The sequence below is a fragment of the Nicotiana attenuata genome, unplaced genomic scaffold (genome assembly GCF_001879085.1).
Source record: "Nicotiana attenuata strain UT unplaced genomic scaffold, NIATTr2, whole genome shotgun sequence".
NCBI classification, from domain to species: Eukaryota; Viridiplantae; Streptophyta; class Magnoliopsida; order Solanales; family Solanaceae; genus Nicotiana; species Nicotiana attenuata.
This window is the reverse complement of record NW_017675132.1, coordinates 4,222-26,660: the sequence shown is the minus strand read 5'-3', so window position 1 is coordinate 26,660 and position 22,439 is coordinate 4,222. Positions and strand designations below refer to the sequence as shown.

Below are 22,439 nucleotides of genomic sequence, written 5' to 3'. Positions count from 1 at the left end.
ACAGGTACAGAGAACGGAATATGAAAAAAAAATAGAAAAGTAGTCCAACAGTACCAAAATTTTTCTGTACAAAGCAACATAAATTCTCCTTTTACAAGAACAAGGCAGCAAAAATGTGAAACATAGAGATAGAGAAACTTACTGTGGGACATTGTTGCCAGTGTCTACTTCCTCCGATTTTGAGTAACTCTTCACTGGGAACGAGTCCACAACTGACTCTGGAGCTGGAAGTGATAACACAGATAAGGACACTGACATCGGTTGCCGATGTATTTCATCCAGTACCTGCAATTTGCCATTAGTGTCAAATAGTTGATGACTTCCACTAATGAATGGAAAACCACTGCTAGAACATGATGAATCTGTCGAAGAAAGAGAAAACTTAAATGTAATATAATGTATCTCTAAACTATGCAAATTAAGGGTATTTAACAGGTCTACATACCAAGCATTGGGTATTACGTATAGCAACAGATTAAGCAGACCTATGTAGATATTTATCTAACATTACAACAGCTTCCTCTCTCCCAACCTCATTCCCCTTATCTCTGTTCAAATATGTTGCTCAGACTCTTCAAGAATGTTGTCGGGTTTGTGTCGGATCCTCCAAAAGTGGTGCATTTTGAAGGAACAACACTGGTGCAACAGCATATTTGAAGTCTGAGAAACATAGTTAGAAATACCTGATTGTTGGGCTTCTTACGATACTAGCATTTACCAAAAGATTTTATCATTCATTGTGGTCTTTCATAATTGTTATCTTGGCTTTGGTTTGCTATATATCTTGAGTTATTACTGCGTGTTGCCACTGCTTCTTTCATCTTTTCTTTAGCTGAAGGTCTATCGGAAAATAACATCTCTACCTCCCAGGGTAGGGTAAGGCTGCGTACATCACACCCTCCCCAGCCCCACTTGTGGGAATCCACTCGGTTTGTTGTTGTTATTATGACCTTTCATAAGATTTCACCATTCATGAGAACCTTTTTAAATACTCAATATTGGCTTAGTTCTTTAAGTTGGATTCACCTTCATTTACAAAGATTCACTACCAATGAGCCATTTCTACATGTACTTCTTTTGGTCCTTCCAACATAAAAATTCTCTCCCTCCCTATTTAAAAGACCCACTTTCCATTGTGAGACGTGCCAATTTAATTCAACCTACACATAGTATTGTTTTATACTTATATTATTAAATATAATTCTTATTTCTTCCAACAACTCAAATTCATTTAAACAATTAAATTTATACAAAGACGTGTCATTTTCGCATCACATAGCTTTTCGATCATTAGTCTTTTGTTCTCTTCTACCAATTCAATCAACGAGTCAAATTACCTTATTAAGCTTCATACCTAGAGCCCGTTTGGATTGGCTGAATTTAAGTAGCTTTTAATGAACCAAGTGCTTAAAAGCATTTTTTAAGCGTTGGAGTTGGTTTTACAAATAAGCAGTTACGTGTTCGAATAGAAGGGCAGAAGCTGAAAAAAAAGTTGAAGTGTTTGGTAAAAAGTGTTTATCAATATATTTTTGGTTAAAACAACTGAAATATCCTTAAAACTGTTAACTCTATAAATGAGTTGATTACCACAAAGACTTCTAATTCTAAATTAATTCAAATGTAAATTAATTTATATCTCAATCCATTTTCAATGTAAATGGATTAGATAAATTTTAAATTTGTTTTGCTTACATTTCTTTATCAAATCAGTTTTCTAGGATTAAACTTTATATTCCTTCCCTTTTAAATGAATAGAAGCCCGCGAAATGCAGTAGAAGCCACTGAAATGAAGAATTAGAGTACTAAATACTTGAGTTCCTTTGATGAAAATTGCATACTGCATCAAAATATATTCCATGCGACATTTAGCTCATATTAAAATAAAGATATATTCCAATTCTATGCTAGGGCACAAATCGATAGAAATTACAGCAGGTTTCTTCACACTAATTTTCTTGAGCATAATGTTATTGGGTGATAGTACGAAAGGAGCCCTGAAGCGCCGACAAATCCCATTAATAATTACTCAGTATACCTACCTCTACCTGCCTGGTTATGCTATAACCAAATTTAAAAATTATCCTAGAGAAGAAAGAAAGAATAAGCCACGTAAAAGAAGAAACAGAAAGATAGCATAGAAGGAAGACAGAGACGAGATGGACAAATGACACAGGAAAGACGACGGACGAGGAAGAAAGGTTAATTTTGGAATTATATAAAAGATAAGGGAAAGGAAAGTAAATTACTTGGCCAAACATGGACAGCTTTTAAGCCAAAAGGCAATAAATCAGGCACCCCCAACTTATGGCTTTAGCTTGTTTTGACTTAAAAGCCAAGTACTTATAAGCACTTTTTAACTTGCCAAACACAAAAACAAGCTAAAAAGGGCTTAAAAGCTAGTTTGACCAGCTTTTAAGCCCATCCAAACACCCTCCTAGTCAAATTGCATTACATGAAATGGAAGTGTATAACGTGGCGAACTGAAAAGAACAGTAGTACTAATTGTTTCCACCAGTCATAATACGTGATGACCCTAAACCGTAGTAGAAAGTATATTCCTACTAACTAGGTGACAATCTTAACCGAAACAACCTTTTCCTTAGAAAGTAAAATGAACTTTTATTGATAATGAGGGAAACAATGGACTGCTGAGCATTTAATAGGGAAAACTGCTCCACATATTAAACAATACTGGAGAGGCCATAAAGAGACTAAAAAGCTGCAATATGAAAAATTACCTCAAACAATGCCTCAGCAAGCATAACTATTCGTGATATACTTGCACGACTGCCAGTTTCTCGACTCATCAAAATTGTCTCACATGAACATGGGCCATCTGCGTGAATCCCAGTTGGACAAGTGGCACTTCGATGATCACTAGCAATAAGACCACCAGGAAGTCTTTCCCACATCTGCAAAGAGATAATAGCCATAACTTAGTGGAGCAGCAATCAGACTTTCCACTGCAGCAAAAAATAAAGTACATCACGTCACCTCAGATCTGGAATGCCGTCGCCGTTCATTACTCCCACTAGTCCGACTTCCATTTGATGGAAAATTACCTCCAGACCCCTCATGAAGGAAATTGTCGCTGAAGTCCAGCAGTAACCTGTCATGAGATGCTACATCGTCTGAATAATCATTTGGAAAACGAAAACTCCGAGGATCAGCACGCCTCCTAGGACTTCTCCTTGAAAAAGAATCCCAAAAAAGTCTTCTACTATTCCGTCTTGCTTCGCGACTAGTTATTTCAGCAGGACTATTAGAGAAAACATTGGGAGAGACATTCGCCATATCAACGTGAAGTATACTTCCATCTCTTAAACTCTCTTCCCTTTCTGACACCAGAAACTCGAGACCTGAAGATGGTGTATCCTGACGCAAATCATCTCCCGCCAAATGTGGCGTAAGTGAAGAATCCGAAAGAACAGATACAGAACCAGAATCGGAATTATTGAAGATAAGGATTTCATTTGTATGATTTACAACAAAATCTTCACTTGATGAAGATTCTCCGTTTCTGTGATACAATGGACTGCTAGAACGAGAGGACCCGGCAAATATTTGAGAGACATCTCCATTCGCTGTAGTATCAACATTATTTACAACATCATTTTCTGTCCTTTTGTTTAAAGAAAGTGGATAGGGAAATGGTCTGTCGTCTCGAGATGTACTAGCAGTTTCACAACCTGTACTTCCAGGTCGATATCGAGTGACTAATTCCATGTCTTTGGTTGAGTTTTCTCTTCGGTTACCTACCTGAACATTAGCATCTCCAGATGTACATTTTTCACTATTTACCAAATTGCTCGCAGATGAAGCTCCACGTTCAGCTCGGGAGGGAATAAACTCAGATGACGGGTCCTTCTCAGAGTTTTGGAGCTTTCCTTTGTCAGCGTGTTCTGCAGAATCCACCAGCAATTCAGCTGGATCATCTTCCATCTACAGATTAACAAATATAAAATATGAATTGAATTTAAACACCTAAAGTACCTAACTCTACGTCAAACTTCTAGTTTAAGATATCTAAGCACATGGCCCAAACGGTCGTGTAGCTTTAAACAAAATGAGAAATACAAGAACCCCAAATATCAGCTCATTGCTTGATAAAATACATTCATCTTCCAATGGACAAAAGAGCATGAGGCCACATACTAAAAGCTGAAATTTGAAATAAATTCATCTTTCAATCGATAAAAGAGCATGAGGCGATATACTCGAAGCTGAAATATGAACATGGTCTCCAAGGGTTTCACCCACTTCATTGACGCTAAACCACACCCTTGGAGGCCAATTCTCAGAATAATATTTCATTATCCAAAACATAGTATCAATTTCTTTAGACCATTCTCCTTTTGTGCAACAACAACAACAACAACAAAAAATCCAGCGTAATCCCACAAGAGGGGTCTAGGTAGGGTAATGTGTACGCGAACCTTACCCCTTCCTTATGAAGATAGAGAGTCTGTTTCCGGTAGACCATTTTCCTTTTGTGCATGTCATCCAATTTTATGGGATGTTCTCAAAGGGACCAAAACATATGACTATGATGTACCTTTGAGGAACTGAATAGAAATGCAACAAAACAAGCCCTATCAATCAATTAAATTACATAATATGAAATCAAGCATTAAAGGGCAACTAAAAACATAAATTCTGGGGTCTATCAAGAAATTCGTAATAATCAAATAAGCAGGATGCTTCAGAAATATCAAAAGGCAATAAAAATCAAATCTTGAAATTGCATTTAATATATAATCAAAAGGGGTTCTCTTTTTTTTCATTTTTCGGCAATAAAAAACAAATCTTGAAATTGCATACCTCAATGGCTGAGCGAGAGGGTGAAGCTCCACATATGAAAATGGATGAAAATGTGCATTTGGTGCGATTTGGGCGACTTGGGTGTGACCCCAAACGGCTACTGCTTGAACCCATTAGACCCAACCACCCCTTCTCTTCTTCCTCAAGAGAGAGAGAAATGTAAATAGATATAAACAGATAGATATAGAGAGAGAAAGAGAGAAGATGGAAAGTCACTCTCCCATTCAAGTTCTTGAAAATCAAGAATCCATTTTTATTGTATTACTAGTAAATTAATCCGCTCTTCGCGCGGTTGTTAAAATAAATAAAATTTCAATATATGATCTCATTGTAGATTTAGCCGGATAGAATAAATGAATTTTTCATGTGTATGTATTTCTTTATAAATATATTTTTCTCTAATTAGCTCCATAATATTCCATATCATCAATTTCCAAGCTAATTTTATTATTCTAAAAAAATAATTAATGTTTGATAGTTGATTTTGAACTTCACTAATTATGAAAACCAAACATTTAGACTTGAAAATATGTCAATAGAAACCCACCCACCACTAAGCTTTCTTTGATTATAAACAAAGAAATAACTAATATTAATTTCATTAAACCCTTAAATAGAAAATTGGCATTCATCATGTCAAGGACGATTGCCAATGCATAGATTGCCCCGATTAATTTCTTGACATGAGAAATCTTATATGCTCATATAGGTGTTAGTGATTAGTAATACGTCCCTTCATAAACCTATTGTTGCTTTCAAAATCCATTGTATTGTTCCTTCTCCCTTTTCACAAAAATACTATTAGTTTACGCACTCTTTAATTTTTTGTAATTGATCTTAACTTTTTATTGCAATTAAGTATAAGATGATTTGGAACTATTTAACTCAATTGATAGAAAGGAAATACAATATCATTCGATTAAATTATTCACAAAATGCATAGTTATTTCCCTTGAAAAAAAATTCTACTTTTCGTAACAATGCTAGAAGTGTCTTTCCAAATTAATTGAAAAGTTTTGCCAAGATAATATAAACTTATGAATATACAAGAAATAGAACTGCTGCATAATGTTTTAAGATTTCCAAATCCATCCGGACATCATCTTAACTCCTCATTCATGACAAATAACATAGACAATTTTGATTTTAGACCATAAATTTTATGTCTTCTAATCTAACAGTGTTTTTGCTCCCCAAGACCAAAGTAAGCTTTTTGCTATCTAAGAACAAAAATAATTTAAAAAGTAATAGTGAAAATTAAACTATAGGCGAAACCGTAGAAGTCATTTGTAAAAAAGGCACAAAATTATGTTAAGTCAGCATGCTATTATGATTGTGCATACCTGCATAATTTTTAGCTCTTGCCGAGTTTCTTTATCAAAACACCTAAGGGATCAATAATTCCAATAGGCACTATTGCCAAATTTTTCAATCACGTATGGAGAAGAAACTGCAAAACCTAGCAAAATAAGAACAAAAAGAAAGTAAGTCAGTCAAAAAAGAATCCACATGCAAGAGTAAATCTTCATGTATTTACCAGTTGATTCAACAGGGTTTTGTGATTTTACAACTTTGCAGGCAAATATGCCATGGAAGATAGTGCTCATGAAATTGTGGCTATGAGACTTATATTACGTTGTATAAGCATAGATAGAGGAATAATCATGTCATTAAATAACACATTAGATTTTGGATGTTATGAATATGAGAGGTATGGGAATGGGAGTTATAAATATTAACAGAAACTGAAATTGTGGAAACGACGAAAATGCAAGAATTGGAAAACGGAGAGACTTAATATTCTTAAATGTCTTTCCCTTCTAGTTAAGCAATGAATGTAGACACTAATTGATAGAGAGACTACATTTTTCAGCAAATATTTTGAGGAAAATATAAGAGAAAAAAGGCCAAAAAATTGACAAAAAAGATAAATACCAATGCTGGCCTAAGAGAGGTGACATCTCATCTTTTTTTAGACCAGCTTTATATATATATAGATTTTTTCCTCTTTGTTATGTTCTGTGATGTGGTTTTTTTCTAGAGGGAACAATGTTTTGTTTGTATGACAGGGCTAATAGTCTAAGGTGATGACTTGTTGCTTTCAAAATGATTTGTGGTTAAGACCTAATATTGAATGTGATGGTTGTAATTAATTCTTGTGGTATGTTTTTTTGTACAAGAATTCTTGTGGTATGTTACCTATTATGAGTCTTGTCTTATTAGACTTGTTTTGTATAGCTTCCAGAATTTAGAAATGCTATGCTAGGACAAGTAAGATGTTGACTAGTTTGAGTTCAAATTCATCAAATTATTATTCTGTTGATCTTTTTGTAAATTAACAATGACTTTGAAATAAGACTACCAATCATATAACTTAAATTGTTATATGGACCTCGTGGAACAATAGGTCACCAATACAGAGTTTACATAATATGATCTGATCGAAACCGCATGAGCAACTTGGAACTAGTGCTACTTGTGCCTTTGCTCCTTGAGTAAGATTGATAGGACGATTGCTTGAGCTAGAGCCCTAATCCTCTTCGTCGTCACAACAACAACAATAATAAACTCTGTATACTCTCACAAGTAGGGTCTGGGGAGGATAGTGACTATGTAGCCTTACCACTACCTTATGCAGGTAGAGAAGTCGTTTCCGATATACCCCCGGCTCTAAGCAAACATGTAAAATCACAACATTATAGAGAAGATATATAGTTGTGTAAAAGTTAGAGAAGCATAATGACAACAAGATAGTAGAACAACCAAAACACAAGCAACATCAAGTAGTAATAGAATTGAGAATATGAAAATATTAGAATAACGCTACTATTGCTGGAATGAAAGGAAAGACACTCAACTACTTCTAGCCTTCTATCTAATCCTCGCCCTCGACACCCGCCTATCAAGGATCATTTCCTCGATAACATGTCCTGCCTAATCACCTCTTCCCAATACTTTTTCGGCCTACCTCTTTCTCTCCTCGGACCCACCATCGTCATTCTCTCACACCTCCTCAACTGGGACATTCAGACATCTCCTCTTCACATGCTCGAATTATCTCAACCTCACTTCCAGTCCGCTAAGAATGTAATCTTGCATAGAAAATCGGAATGCTTCCACACCTCAGTCACGAGAAAGCGTTCATTGTCTGGAGTTTCATCAAGCAGAACAGGAACATCTTCCTTAATGAACTTCTATAGACTTAAAGTCGTCAAGTAGAAGAACATCTTCTGCTGCCACCGTTGAAATCAATGCCGGTGCCAATGCCGGTGTTGTTTGGCTTGTCGATGCATTGGCAGTCACCATAGGGACAGTCTGGTTCCTGTTGTCATTCGTCATTTCTGTAAAAGAATGACACAAACAGACGTTAAAATCACGTAGATTTTAATCTCCAATTGAGTAGAAAACCATAAAGGTTTTAGTCTCCAAAACAGTGAGTATAACATAAATACAGAAAATAATTAAGTTCCTTAAGCTTGTTAGTAAACTTTATTTGTAAAATAATTCTGGAGAAGATAAAATAACATATAAACAAAAATGTAAACGAAACAGAATTTAATCTGAAACCACTGAATTCATAGTGTCTCCTTAAGGAACCTAATCCCCTCCTTGTACCCGAGGTTTCGGATTATTTCCTCCAAGGGTAGAACGAATTATACACTGGTGTAGCGGTACTTCAAATCCCAGTGTTTCAGCAAACACAATGATCGGTAGCAAATCACACTTACTGTTGCTTTCTTTGTAGTTAAAATAATGCAGAAGAAAAGAGGATAATTCAGAAATTCGTATGGATAATCTGAGAGAATGTACTGCAATTTATAGCCCCAACCTGTTGAGTTCAAACGAAAAGGTATAACTCTTAAGAGGTAAGTTACGTAAAAAGGTCATAACGTAAATGGCCATTTACGCAAATTAAAACGGGCAGAGGAAACTTTTATTTCCCGTTACAAAAAATGGACGGGCAGAGGAAACAAATAATTTTGATTTAATATTAATTTTCCGTTACAAAAACGGATATTTAACAATGCTACGTTAATATTTACTAATAACAAATAAATTTGGTCTAAAAAACTAATCAATCAATTGACCAAATCTGAAGTCGAGCCGAGCGACGATGACGGCGGCGCGAGGCTTGCCTTCTTCTTAACTCTTTAAGAGCTAAAAGAAGAGCAATTTTATATATATATATATATATATATATACCCATCAAAAGTCTTTCCTTCTCCAATATGGGACAATGTCCCTTTTTCAATGAGGGAAACTCAAATATTTCATTTTCCCTCCATTTCCCATTCACCCTCTTTTAAGCTAAAATAGCTTAAATAACCCAACAAGTCATTCTAACCACCACATTGTGGAACTTAGCTCTAAGCCTTGGTGGCATTTTCTTATTTCACAATATACCGGTAGTTAGCCTCCATGTCATCCAATCTACTCCAATACGATGTGTGACATCATTGTCAATTTCTCCATTGCCTTGAACTACTGACGCAAGGTGATAGTAGGCTATATAGTTGATATTTACACCTTATTTGATCATGCTTTGTTGTTGTTTTATAAGGTAAATTGCCAACAAAATGCTTTAAATAGTGTTCTTTGGTTTCGCAAGGAATATTATATGTGAGAAAGCAACACGAAGTGTTTGGAGGCGATAATGTGAAGAAAACACCCACTCAAGAAGTACCCGAACACAAAGGAGCAGAAGAAAATGGCATGTACAAAAGTCCACCGCGACCGCGGTGGACTGTGGTGCAACGCGGGGGAATAAATCACAAAAACAGAATGGGCAGTGTTCACCGCGGTCGACCGCGGTCCACGCCGCGACCGCGGGGAACTGTTCACGAACGTGGAAATTAGGGGCCAAAGTGTAATTTCGGGGAAACTTTTGTAAAACCCTTATAAGCTGTAGAAACTCGCCCAAGAGAGAGGAAGCTTGTTTTTTAGACTACTTTTGGAGGCAAGAACAAGTGTGAGAGATCACCCAAAACATTATAGTTTCTTTATCTCTTTTATTTTCTTGCAATTTTACATTATGAACAATTTAGTAGTTTTCTCTTGCTTTGTTATGAGTAGCTAAATCCTTTTTCTAGGGTTTTGATGGAACCTATTGAAGGATGAACTTCTTGATTAGGTTAATATAGATTGCCAGTTTAATCTCTATTTGTTCAACTACGTGTTTGTTGTAGTTAATTGACAGGATCCTCAATTAGCTGTGCCTATTTAGTGTGCATAACTCGGGAGAGAGTGCATATTTAGGTAGTTGTTGAACAACATCACTCCCAAGGTATAAGAGGGATCTATAACTGCAGGTTTAAAGGCGGGATTAGGGATAACGAAGCCTTGGGTGCAATCTAAAGCGAGCTGTAATAAACGAAGCCAGCTAGCGTATCTCAGGAGAGTGCGTCTAGTAAATTATTGTGATTACTCGGGAGAGATTTACGGTAGAAAGAGTGCTCATGATTGATAGAGATGTTTTGGTGAATCTATATGAAACATAACTGGAAGGGATTCCATCAATAGGGGAAATCATTGTAGACATGTTATTTTTGACCCTCCCCAAGATTTTTTATATTTTAGCATGTAAATATTTAATGTAGGCCTAATATAGCTATTTCAGCCATTTTTTACTTCTTTCCTTTATTTTCGTCATAAAAATGAAAAATTACAAAAAATATTTTAGCTTACGTATCTTTCATAAATTTAAATAAGGATTATACAAAAACATTACCTTATTTTTATCTTTGCATAATCTTGAAAATACAAAAATATATAATAGTTTCATGTTAGATTTTGCATTGTGTAGTATTTTATCTTATTTTAAAAGGAGTCAATTAAGGCATTGGATCACAATTTTAAGAGTTTTAGAGTCCAATTCTTGACCCAATTCGGATTAGTCCATTAAGCCTAGGGACCCTTTTAGACTCTTCTTTGGGATAAAAAATAAATAAAAACACTCTAAGGACTTAATACAAAAGGACCTAGGGACTAATTGGCAAAATACATAAAATGTAAACCTAGACCTAGACCTATATAATAGGACTAACACCTATCAGCTAAGGGGACACACAAAAATAATACGCCCAAAAATCTGGAAAGAAGGGCCTAGACTATCAGGGCCTTCAGCAGATAAGGACCCCCATCCCTATCGATTCCTCATCTTCTTCAGATAGGAAATAGCCATCTTCCATGGCTTCCTAGCAAAGAATCCACACGCAGCAACTAACCTAGAGACTTTGAGACAAAATCCGCCGCTGGATCAAAAGAAACGACCACTCCAAACGACTCCCTAACGCCATAGAACGCTGCTAGCCTCTGACTCGCCGGAACAACCTCAAACCCGCATAAAATCCGGCGAACCAGTGTTTGCAATGAGTTTTTGAGTTAGCCAAGGTCGATTCCGGTCGAGATTTGTAGATAGGATAATGGAATCACACCGGAAATGGTAAATCTCGCCTGAAATGGGGACTAACAGTGGTGAAATCTTAAGATCCAATGTCACTTTTAAAACCTTCCGATCTGGTCTCCATCTCCGATTTTTCTGTCTTCTTTAAAAAATCCAGCGGATTCCTTTGTCGTTGCCATTGTTGAACCGAGTTCATTGAAGATCCGAGGTCGATCGATTGGGGTGCTGTTCGAAGTCGTTTTGTTCGAGCTCCGTCCGTCTCCAATTCCGGCGTTAGTAGTTGGCTTACATTGCTTGTGTAATTTGCTGAAAATTTTCGTTAATTGAAGTTTTGATTTCAGGTCTGTTTTTCTTTTTCCTTTCTTTACTTGCTTTGATATTGAAGTTCGACGTGAATGAAGTGTGTTTTTCTCACTGTTTGTTTTGTTTTGATTTAGTTGTTAAGTTTCATTATTAGCTTAGTTAGCAAATCTCTTATCCATGTAATTCTCTGTTAAAACTAATGTTTGCCGAGCAAAAGTCACACCGTTTCTTGTTGAGGTTATTGGTAAGTTTGTAATTACTAGTATCTGCTTTTCTTACTCATGCATATAGATTTCTTGTGTTCCTTTCTTTGTCATGTGACTAATTTCGTATACACAAAAGCCATAGACCTCCTAATGGTGCTTATTCCTTATTATAATGATGGTCTCTTTAGAAGCACTATGAACGAGTTTTTATTTTGTTATGCAAGAAATTTGAGGCTTTTTGTTAATGCCATTGCCTGTGGAGGTCCTTAATCAAGTGTAAACAAGAAGAGAGGGAAAGGGAATACTTTAAGAAGTGGCAGTGGAAAACACCCTCTAATGGTCTAGACGAGAAATCAGGCATTGCAAATTGACAAAAGTTGATAATGATATATTACTGGTGTATTGTGCTGATAACAAAAGAACCAAAAGATCTTCAGGGCTTTAGGCGCGTATTAATAAATAATTATTGTGATTGTGTACACGTTCGCGTGACATAATTACGATTTCTAAAAATAAAGCCGGAGTATGCGTTCGCGCAACTTCAGCCAAACTCTCTTAATAATAATAAAGCGTTATTAATTGTGGACACATTCGCGTGACATGATTTTTGACGCGCCAAATAAATGGGTATACGTACGCGTAACCCGTTTCAAGATAATTTTCTTAATTGAAAGCGGTGAAAGAGGCAAAAGCACATAGGTTCTAAAATGAGTAAGTAAACCATTTTAATAAGCCAAGTATGATCAAAGCGACCGTGCTAAAACCACGAAACTTGGGAGTGCCTAACACCTTCTCCCGGGTTAACAGAATTCCTTACCCGGATTTCTATTTTTCGCGGACATTAATACAGAGTCAAACTTCCTCGATTCGGAATTTTAAACCGGTGACTTGGGACACCATAAATTATCCCAAGTGGCGACTCTGATTTTAAATAAATAAATCCCGTTTCGATTGTCCTTTAATTGGAAAAACTCCCTTTATTATACCCTTCCGGGGGTAATAAAAAGGAGGTGTGACAATCATAGCCTTAGAACCTTCTCATAATTGTTTACAAACCAAGCATAAGTTAGTTTTCACCTGTCTATTTAATTTCAGTCTTAGTTATTAGTAATACCATCAACTGTGATTTACAACGTTTGGGGAAGTTGATTCCATAGAATTGAGTAAGTCCGACGAAGGTAATTGATAGGTTAATTCCCTGTGGGTTCGACTCTGAGCATAAATACTCAGACTATATTTGCAACGTCCGCGTGTCTTTTTATAAGGCATAGTTGGGCGTGATCACAAGGTACTCGAAACTACCTTCTTAGGGATGACATGTGAATCCAATCTCACTTCCATAACCTCCTGAGTAAAGTCACATAAACGGATAATTCAATACCTAAATATTACTATTATAAACAAAGAATAATCATTACTAAGGATAATTAAAGGTAACATAATTACAGTCATAAGTGAATTGTTAAGGACTACTAAGGAAATGAACGTTAGATCTAACTCAATTTCAAAAGCTAGCTCATGAGGCATGGATTCATATAGGAAACTAGAGCATGGACATTATAACATGAGAATCCAACATTAGGTAAACCAAGAATTGGAATGAGTCTAACTCTAATACCATGATAAAGAAGTGGACATTGGGCCTAACTTAACTCTAAGCTAGGTTATGAGGTGGGGAAGACTCGCCCGTTGAGTGAACGGTGGAAACCGGAGTCTCGGGTCGAAGAATAACCCTCGCACACGCGGTTCTAAATGCAGGTGCAGACTGGGTAGTGGTCCTCGATGCAGGCCGGATAGCAGCCCTCGGCGCAGGCCGAGAAGGAGGCGCCGATTGACGGAATACGAGTGGAGGAGCCCTCGTCCTTCGCGTTCTCCCTACCAACAAAAAAAAATGGTCATATAACGACAGGGTCGAACCATAAGGCAAAGAAAGCGAGTTGACTCACCAGTGAGAGGCTTACGCCCATACTTCTCGTGGAAGGACGTCCACTCGCGAATGCCCCTAATATGGGGGAGAATTGAGTTCACCCACTCACGGATATCGTCAACTGGTGGGGGAGGTAATCTCTCGGCTGCAAAAGCAAAAAACAAGTCAGTAATATCACATAGAGAAGAACTATCGATGACCGCCTTGAGAGGAATCGAAAATAAATAAAGGAAAACCTACGAGCGAAGTTCCACGTCTCAAGGAACCCCGCCAGGTCCGTCGCGAGGTGCTCCGTCCGCACATAAAAATAACTTTCCCATAAACGACGATTAGCCTTATCGTCCATCTTCACCACCAAACTCTTGGTTCCTCGATGGCGCGTGTGGATCATCGTACCCCGAATAAATTGAGGGGCAAAAATATGAAGCATATGCCCCAAAGTAATCCCTCGACCGGCGAGCTCCGCGTATTTGAGAAGCATGAGGAAAATCTTGTACGCGTATGGTGAGAGTTGAGCTGGTCACACTTCGTAGAAGCGGCATAAGTCCCACTAGAGAGGGGAGAGGAAGCGTATACCCGACGACAAAACGATACGCATAAAATATGGAGTACCCCGGGCGGTGCAAGTGCACAATGTCCATCTCCGTCGCCGGCGCCATTTCAACATGGTTTGGAATTCCCCATTTGGTTCTGAGCGCCGTAATCACTGCCTCGTCCATGGTAGAAGAGACAGGTTCCGGATCTTCTCCAACAGGGCTGTTAAAGTCAGTCCATTGTTTTCCCGGACGAGGTAGTATCTCAGCCACTGTCGGAACCCCCTCATCCTCCGTAAACCCCACTCCCTCTCCAAGAGGAAGTTCGTCACTTTCTATCACCGGAGTTTCGATGAATCTGTCAGTCCGGGAAGAGGTGCCTGCCATTTGTCTAAGTTTGATCGAAATAAACGAGAGTGATGAAGGAAAAGAGAGGATGGTAATGTCAAATTCCGACGGAATTAGAAGTGCAAAATTGGAAGTATAAAATATTGAAGAAGGTGGAGGTTTGCAAAGTTCTTCAGGTGAATCAAGGCGTAACAATCGAATAATGGTTTCCCTCTATTTATGGGAACATGAATATCCCGAGCGGGAAACCCAAGAGCCGCCAATCAAAAAATTGAGAGGACATGGGAAATGATACGATGCCTGGAAAACGTGCGCTATGATGATGTATAATGGGTATCCATGATATCTCGAATCGATGCAACAATTCAGCTCCAAACTGACATAACGGTCCGACGACATCACTGAAACGTCGCGCCACCACCTCAACTTAAAGACCTCGTTCAACGCATAACGTTCAGATTTCTCCTAACTTTTGAATCGACGGAATCCGCCTGTTGAGCTTGCTAAGAGGCGAGCCCGACGGGCGGAGGGACTAACTGTATGGGTCAAAATCTGACCATAGGATGGTGGTTCTTAAAAGGAATGACAAGGGGTTGATCAAGCCGTAATCACGCCTACGGGGCGTGATAACAAAGAACACCTCGGCCATAGCCGGGGTCAAACCGTCGGGAAGCTTAAATCGCAGAGCAAGCGTAGTGTCTGGGCGAGCAGTGAAGGATATAATCATAAGAAAGTACATCGGTCAAAGACCATTGGGTAAAGGGGAAGATTGTCAGTATATATAGAGGGGATAGAGCCCAGATGAAGGGGATCCTTCTTTCGAGAGTCATCACTATGGGATCACCAAGAGAAATTCTTGGACATCAACAACTCTTTCTTCTCTTCTTCTTCGCTTCTACGATTACGATGTCAACCTGTCACAAATGTAAGCCTAATATCCACATTTGATGTACAATGATTATCTTAAGAAATATTATGCGTTCTTATTCCTCTTCGATGTTGTACTCAATATGTTTGGATCTAGAGTTAATTGTGTTTGGCTAAGATTTACCTTCATATCTCTGATAATTAGTTTAACAAAAGGGTTCAACACTTTTTTGGTCAAACATAAATGCCTTGAAAATTCCACCAAGAATATCATAAATCATGCCTTAGAGTTCAAGTTACTTGATACTAGGACAATCATCTCTACTATTAAAAGGAAAATAATAGTTAAATGGAAAAATTCACCAAAATAATGGTTTAAGTTAAATATTGATGGTGCACTCAAGACTTCGGGTCTTGAAGGTGGAGTCTAATGAGAAATAGAAATACTACTAAATTAGAAATATAATTTAATAGTATTATATTATCTATATCTATCTATATCTATATTATTATAAAAGCATGAATACAATGTCGGTTTACAAAAATAACCTTATAATATTAAGAATAATAACTCATAATAAAAGGGCATAACCGGAATTCTAGATATTAGCCTTATAATCCTATTAGTTTTAAGATATAGTACTACACGTTAGGAATCCTACATGATTACCTTTAGGAATCCTATTAGTATAATTACTTTCTGTCCATACTTCTTAAACCAAATATATCACATAATTATTTTGAATATTCATGTAAGGATTGATATCTAATAATTGAAGGTGATATCACATAATTATTTTGAATATTCACGCAAATATTGATATCTAATAATTAAAGGTGCATTGAAGATCACGTACAATAGTAGAATACAAATTTGGATAAAAATAGAAGATCCAAAAGTATTTAACTAGCTTCCTAAAAGTCAATCAGATGTCTACTTCAAGGATTTAAACTCTAGTCCAAGGTAAAAATTGAGGTAAATTATTTAAATGACAAGACCATATCTTCAAAAATTTCTTCTTTTGGTTCAAAAAAATTGTTTAAAATTTAGAGAACATAAATAGAAAATAAATGTTATTTAAAAAAACAAATAATGGACTGAAGATTTTCAAACCGATTTAAAAAAAATATTTCTTCAAACTAAATTAGTTTTATTATAAAAGCGTTGTTTACGAAATAACCTTTTAATATTAAGCATAGTAACTCACAATAAAAGAATATAACCAGAATTCTAGACATTAGCCTTCTAATCCTATCAGTTTTAGGACATAATATATACTACACGTTAAGAATCCTACATGATTACATTTAGGAATCCTATTAGTATAATTATTTCGGGCATATATATATATATATATATATATATATATATATATGTATATATATATATGTTAACATGTAAACCTAATACCATTAGGAACACGTTAGATTTCTTATTAGTATAATTATTTTCGGGATATGGACATACTTTTAGCCATGTAATCCTATTACTTTTAGGATATACTTCTTAAAAATTCTTATTACTNAAAACCTTAAAGAAGAACAAAGAATTCAAATACCACCCTAAGTGTGCTAAAGTCAATTTAGTACACTTAGGTTTTGCTGGCGATTGCTACCTTTTTGGAAGGGTGATATACAATCAGTCAGGGAGTTGCATCAACAATTTAAAATATATTCTGAGGCATCAGGATTAACTGCAAACCCAAAACAAGAGCTGCATATACTTTGGAGGAGTAGATCTTAGTCGACTCAAAGGAAGATTATGGATAGTGACTGGGATACACAAGGGAGAGCTCCCTCAGATACTTGGGGGTACCTTTTGAGACACAAAGAAGATATACATTATCCAATGCGAGCCGTTTGATTGATAGGATGCTGAACATAATTCAATAGAGGACATCAAAATTTCTGTCCTATGCAGGGAGAGCTGTGCTTACAAAAAGTGTTTTGACTGCAATTCAAAAGTTCTGGGCTCAGATCTTTATTTTGCCAAAGAAGATTATTCAGTTCATTGATATAATATGTAGAAGGTTCCTATGGTCAGGGAATGTAGAGCCTAGGGGTGTTCATATAAACCCGAAAAACCGAACCAAACCGAAAACCAAACCAAATCGAATCTAAAAAAACCGATTACTTTTTTGTTTGGTTTGGTTTTGGTTTTGAATTTTAAAAATCGATCAAATTTGGTTTGGTTTTGGTTTTAATCAGAAAAAACCGAAAAAAACCGAACCAAACCGACTATAGGAGTAGCTATTTCAAATTTATTATTACACCTATATATATGTATATTTTTATACAAAGTTTCAAATTTTTTATGGTAAATGTTAAAAGTTTGCACTTTTAGTATAGTTTTTTACCTTTACATTCTAGTTTGATTGGTAGTTTTCTTTTGTTAAGTGTAAGAATCCATTTCGTGTTAAAAAATATATATTTTTAGTTGAGTCCTTAAATTATTCATCACTATTTGATTCAATTATCATCAATATATCTTGGTAAATAATAGATTTCTCAAAGGGCAATTGATTTGATAGTGTTACGTTGAAAATGTGGTCCCCGAAATATGTGTTTGGTAGTGTATGTCTTATATTTAAAAAAAACCGACAAATAACCGAAAAAACCGAAAAACCGACAAAACCCGACATAAGCCGAATCGAGAAAAAACTGACTTAATTGGTTTGGTTTGGTTCTAATATTTGTAAAACCGACTTACTTGGTTTGGTTTCTTTTTAGGGAAAAACCAATCCAAACCGAACCATGAACACCCCTAGTAGAGCCTACTAGGAAGACACTGATTGCTTGGGAAAAACTATGCTGCCCAAGAGTAGCAGGTGTTTTGGATTTTACTAATGCGGAACTATGGTGAGCTGCTATTTGGTTACTATGGAACATATGCAAGCAGAAGGAGAAGTTATGGATACAATGGGTTAATGCTTACTATATAAAAGGGAATACAATATGGAGTACAACACCTAACAATGCATCTTGTAAATTAATATTTAAACGATTGAGAGTATTTTAGTAAACTTATCGGTCACAGTACAATACGATACCATCAAACAAAACAACAAAATATTACTGTATTAACAACAACAAACAATATAATCTATCCAAACGTTATATTCATAAGTAGATACAATATAATATATTATAAAACGATAGATAACAACCATCCAAACAAGTTGTTAATTTTGTTGTTAGGCTAAGGACTATCGTATTTCCGAAATAAGAGTAGGGCTGCTTATCGGGCGGATTGGGCGGTTATTTACTCTTAACGGTTTGGCTTATCGGTTATCGGCTTTTAGATGTATTAATCTGCTAGCCACCCGATAAGATATCGGGCGGATTGGTATCGGTTTAGCTCTTATCGGGCGGTTATCCAGCGGTTTATCGGCCTAATTCAATCTATATTACACATGACGCAATTTACCAAATTTAGCGAGGGTCCAAAATTTGCTTTGTCGTGCTTCAAATGCATGCTGATGTTGGTCAAAGAATGAGATTTCTTACTCTTGTTTTATAACTGCTCCAATTTTCTTTAGACGTCGCTCTAATTTCTAAACAATCCAAGAACACCTGCCGAAATGTGTGCGGACTGACGTTTTTTTTACATGCAAGCAAACCTGCAGATGTATGTGTTAAACCCAATTTAACAGCAAATTCTACTCGTTAAACTATCTCTTGTTTGTTAAGTTTTGGTACTTCCACTGCACCTACTGGAGGTGGTATGAACACGTGAAGCAATCAAGTAAATTGTTTTTGGTTTGATAGGATTGAAAAGAATGCACGAAGCAAACAATTAAAATTTGTGTAGTAGTAAATTAGTAATAGAGAATAGAGATAGAGTACTGGAAGTGGAAGAAAGGTTTTTGATTATTTAAAATATATATGGATAAAAATAAATTTTATATATATATTCTTAACGGGTTAACGGATTATCCGTTAAGAAAATTGAATAATCCGCCCCCAAACCGATAAGCCATTAATAAAAAAACTTCAATCTGTTCCCTGTCTGCTAAACCGTTAACCCGATACTAATAAGCCATTAAACTTTGCTTTCAGTTTGGTTTTCGGTTTCGGTTCGGTTTTGAACACCACTAATAATAAGTGAAGGTGCCCATGGACGACGAAGGGTAGTTCAGTAATACGATCATTTCTTAGGGGCATTTCAAAATTGCAGCTCTTCTATTTTCTCTCTTGGTGACATGTGTCTCAGTATTTAAGTGTCTGATACAACTGGCTTCCACACACTTTCATATCACTGAGACTACATATCTCAAGTCAAGACCCTCTTCTTCCATGCCTCAACTTCTCTCTATCGTAACAATAGAGGCTAAAAGCAATAGATTTGAGTGAAGCTTTGGGTCTTTATCGTCGTCGGCGACAAACGGTGGAGTATTGAAGCTTGGTACGACCATCTTTGCTCATTCTTTTTCTATTATTATTATCTCATTCTAATTTTACTATATTCTTTTTTCATTCTCAATCTAGATCCACATATTATTCTCCATCAAATGGATACTGAATGCAGCCAAAAATCTTTCTTTTGCTTTCTGCTTCCATTACTCTTGCAAGCATCATGGATTCTATAAAAAAATTCCTATTGTTGTTCTATTTTCTTGGGGTCGATTTTGGAATAATGCTAATTTTATGTGATATTAATAGATTAGCTCTCAGTTGGTTGAATTTTTTTAATTCTTTTTCAGCTTCGATCAAAAAATTTGGGTTTTTGTTTTTGGTTGTTTCTGGGTGAATGAATGCTAATTTTATCTCCTTAAAAGTTTTTGTATTTTGCATGTTTTAGATTGTCATAGATTAGCTCTCAATTGGATTTGTCGTGAAGTTTAATGTTATTTCAACTACGTATTTCAGCTGAGATCATTTTGTATGCATGTGTTGTTTAGTTACTATGTTTTGTTAGTTTCATTTTAGAAATTAACTTATTCCTGTAAGCATAAACCAATAATATAAATAGCAGAACTTCCTAAAGTTTTAATAAACTACCCTCTTTCAAATGTATATTTCAGTGTCTTCTTACATGTGCGTGTCTTTCTTAGTTGAAAATTGATGTTGCATTAACTTAATATTTGAAAATTAACTGAAGGAAATAAAGTAACCTTTCTTTTACCTTTTTGAAAATTTATAATGTGCAATAGCAGCTATTTATCCACCCTGCTTCTTGTGTAGCTTCTATACTCATTGTCTTTTTAGTTGCAGAATAAGCTTGATCCTAATTAAAGTTGACAAGTGAAGAAGCATCTGAAAGAAAGTAAGATACTTATTGAGTAAGTTTTGGATTTAAATATATTTATATTTTATTTACTGAGATACTAGAAAAGCATTTATTAAAGTTCAACGAAGAATATCCTGTCATTCTTGCAAGACATATTGGGGGTTCAACTATAATCGTAAGCTAAAATAAACAATAGTCCATCTTATACAAAGTTGCAACGTAATCTCTTGTACTTAATTAATGTAGGTACATCATTTACTACAAGGTTCAAAACGTCAATACAGATTGACCGATCTTATCCACAATGTCTGCAACTACTCCCTGCTCCTACATATATTGTGTTTGTTTCTTTCTTATTATTAATCTTCAAAAGTTTTGTGTTTTCTATCATGGACAGGATCATGGAAGACCGAAAAATGCTTGTCTCTTTCACCATGAGTAGTGTATGGCTCAAAAATTAGATCAGAGAAATTCGGCACGCGGAGACATAAGGTCGTCGTCAGACAAGCCAAGGTCGGACCGTCATCAACAACCAAGGTCGGACCGCCATCAATAGCCAAGGTCGGACCGTCATCAATAACCAAGGTCGGACCGTCATCAAGAGAGTAACACATCACCTTTGAATTATATTTCTTGTTTCAAATTACATAGTGGTGACTCTATAAGTTTTAAATTCTCAAACTTGCATTTTTTGGGGGGCAGTGTCAAACTTGGATTTACCAGATCAAATATCATTCCTTGTATAATAATACACCAGTCAACTTAGTATTGAAACGAAACAGAGTCCAAATGGAGCAAAAATATGGGCAGCCCAACTAGTATGGGATCATAGCATAGTAGTATAGTTGTTGCTGTTGAATAGCAATACACCATAAACACCAAAACCCTAGAGAGTCCACTACAGAAGGTTAGGTTCGAAACACCTTGAAACAAAAAAGGCACAAGCTTAGACAAACTATTTAAGTCCAAAAACCATCTAATACTAACAACTGTAATCAATTCAGAAAACAAAAACAAACAAAAAAATAGAAAAAGGAGGGACCTTTTCACGATCGACTGGTTGGAGGCGGGGAGCAAGCCTAGAGGAAGGTGGACCAAGCGGGCCTCTCGGTGGTGGAGGAGGTAATGGTCTTCCCCTTCTCTGAACATCCGCCATTGCTACTCAACACAACAGGGTTTAAGCAAGTTCTTTTTTCGCTTTGCTCTTTTACTCTTGGGCCTTTTCATATAAACCCTTGTTGGGTGGAAATTTGAGTATAAATTCATTTGACCCGCACAATTCGTTCAAGCTTGAGCGGTCCTTGGACCCACCTATTTATTGAAGGAACTTTTTCATTCCTATACAATATTAGAAACTTTATTACCTTTAATGTTCATGTTAAGCAACTAACGCATTATTATCTTTGGGGAAGGCCGTGAAATTCGCTAAACGACTCGTCCCGAATTCTAAGTATTTTGTATAAACATTTACCGAGGGCTCCGCAATTTGCTTATTTGTTTAGCGAGGCTCATCTCGTTTTATTGTTAAAGGGCAAACCTCAAGGAACTATGATTTTCTTATCTTTTGTTTATCTTTAATACTAAAGAAAATTCATAATCATTTAATATTACCTAGCAGTTATTGCGCTTGCGTCCGGGGCTCATATATATTCAAGTCTTAAATTATTTTGGGCTTGAATGCAGCCTGCATGCAGGGCCATAAGAAGGGAAGGTCTGCAGTTTATTTGGGCCCAAGTCTTTGGCCACCTGTTAAAATGCCAAAACCAAGTGGCCTGAAGACAGGCCAAGGGCAGAAACCAAC

General features: G+C 36.3%; 1 protein-coding gene and 1 long non-coding RNA gene across 5 annotated transcripts in view; one reads left to right on the top strand and one right to left on the bottom strand.

Moving 5' to 3' along the window:
- Positions 1-5,121, bottom strand: part of LOC109219701 (E3 ubiquitin-protein ligase RLIM-like) — a 6,525-nt gene extending 1,404 nt beyond the window's left edge. Inside the window, exons 1-5 of one of the 2 annotated variants that reach the window (XM_019384176.1) lie at positions 4,822-4,903; positions 4,442-4,565; positions 2,995-3,942; positions 2,739-2,912; positions 143-285 (exon numbers count right to left, since the gene is read on the bottom strand). In XM_019384176.1, the coding sequence (XP_019239721.1) occupies positions 143-285; positions 2,739-2,912; positions 2,995-3,942; positions 4,442-4,498 (1,322 nt within the window). In that variant the 5' untranslated portion in view covers positions 4,499-4,565; positions 4,822-4,903. Of the gene's footprint in view, positions 1-142; positions 286-2,738; positions 2,913-2,994; positions 3,943-4,441; positions 4,566-4,821 lie in introns of both variants that reach the window. The other variant, XM_019384175.1, reaches the window with a different exon arrangement.
- A 14,528-nt stretch (positions 5,122-19,649) lies between these two features.
- LOC109219703 lies at positions 19,650-21,977 on the top strand. Of its 3 annotated transcripts, none has more exons than XR_002066975.1 (4): positions 19,650-19,813; positions 20,623-20,674; positions 20,885-20,944; positions 21,036-21,977. It is a non-coding gene; the product is annotated as an uncharacterized LOC109219703 (long non-coding RNA). The 3 variants fall into 3 exon arrangements; XR_002066976.1 differs by having other exon boundaries at positions 20,623-20,690; XR_002066977.1 differs by having other exon boundaries at positions 20,617-20,674.
- The last annotated feature ends 462 nt before the right edge of the window (positions 21,978-22,439 follow it).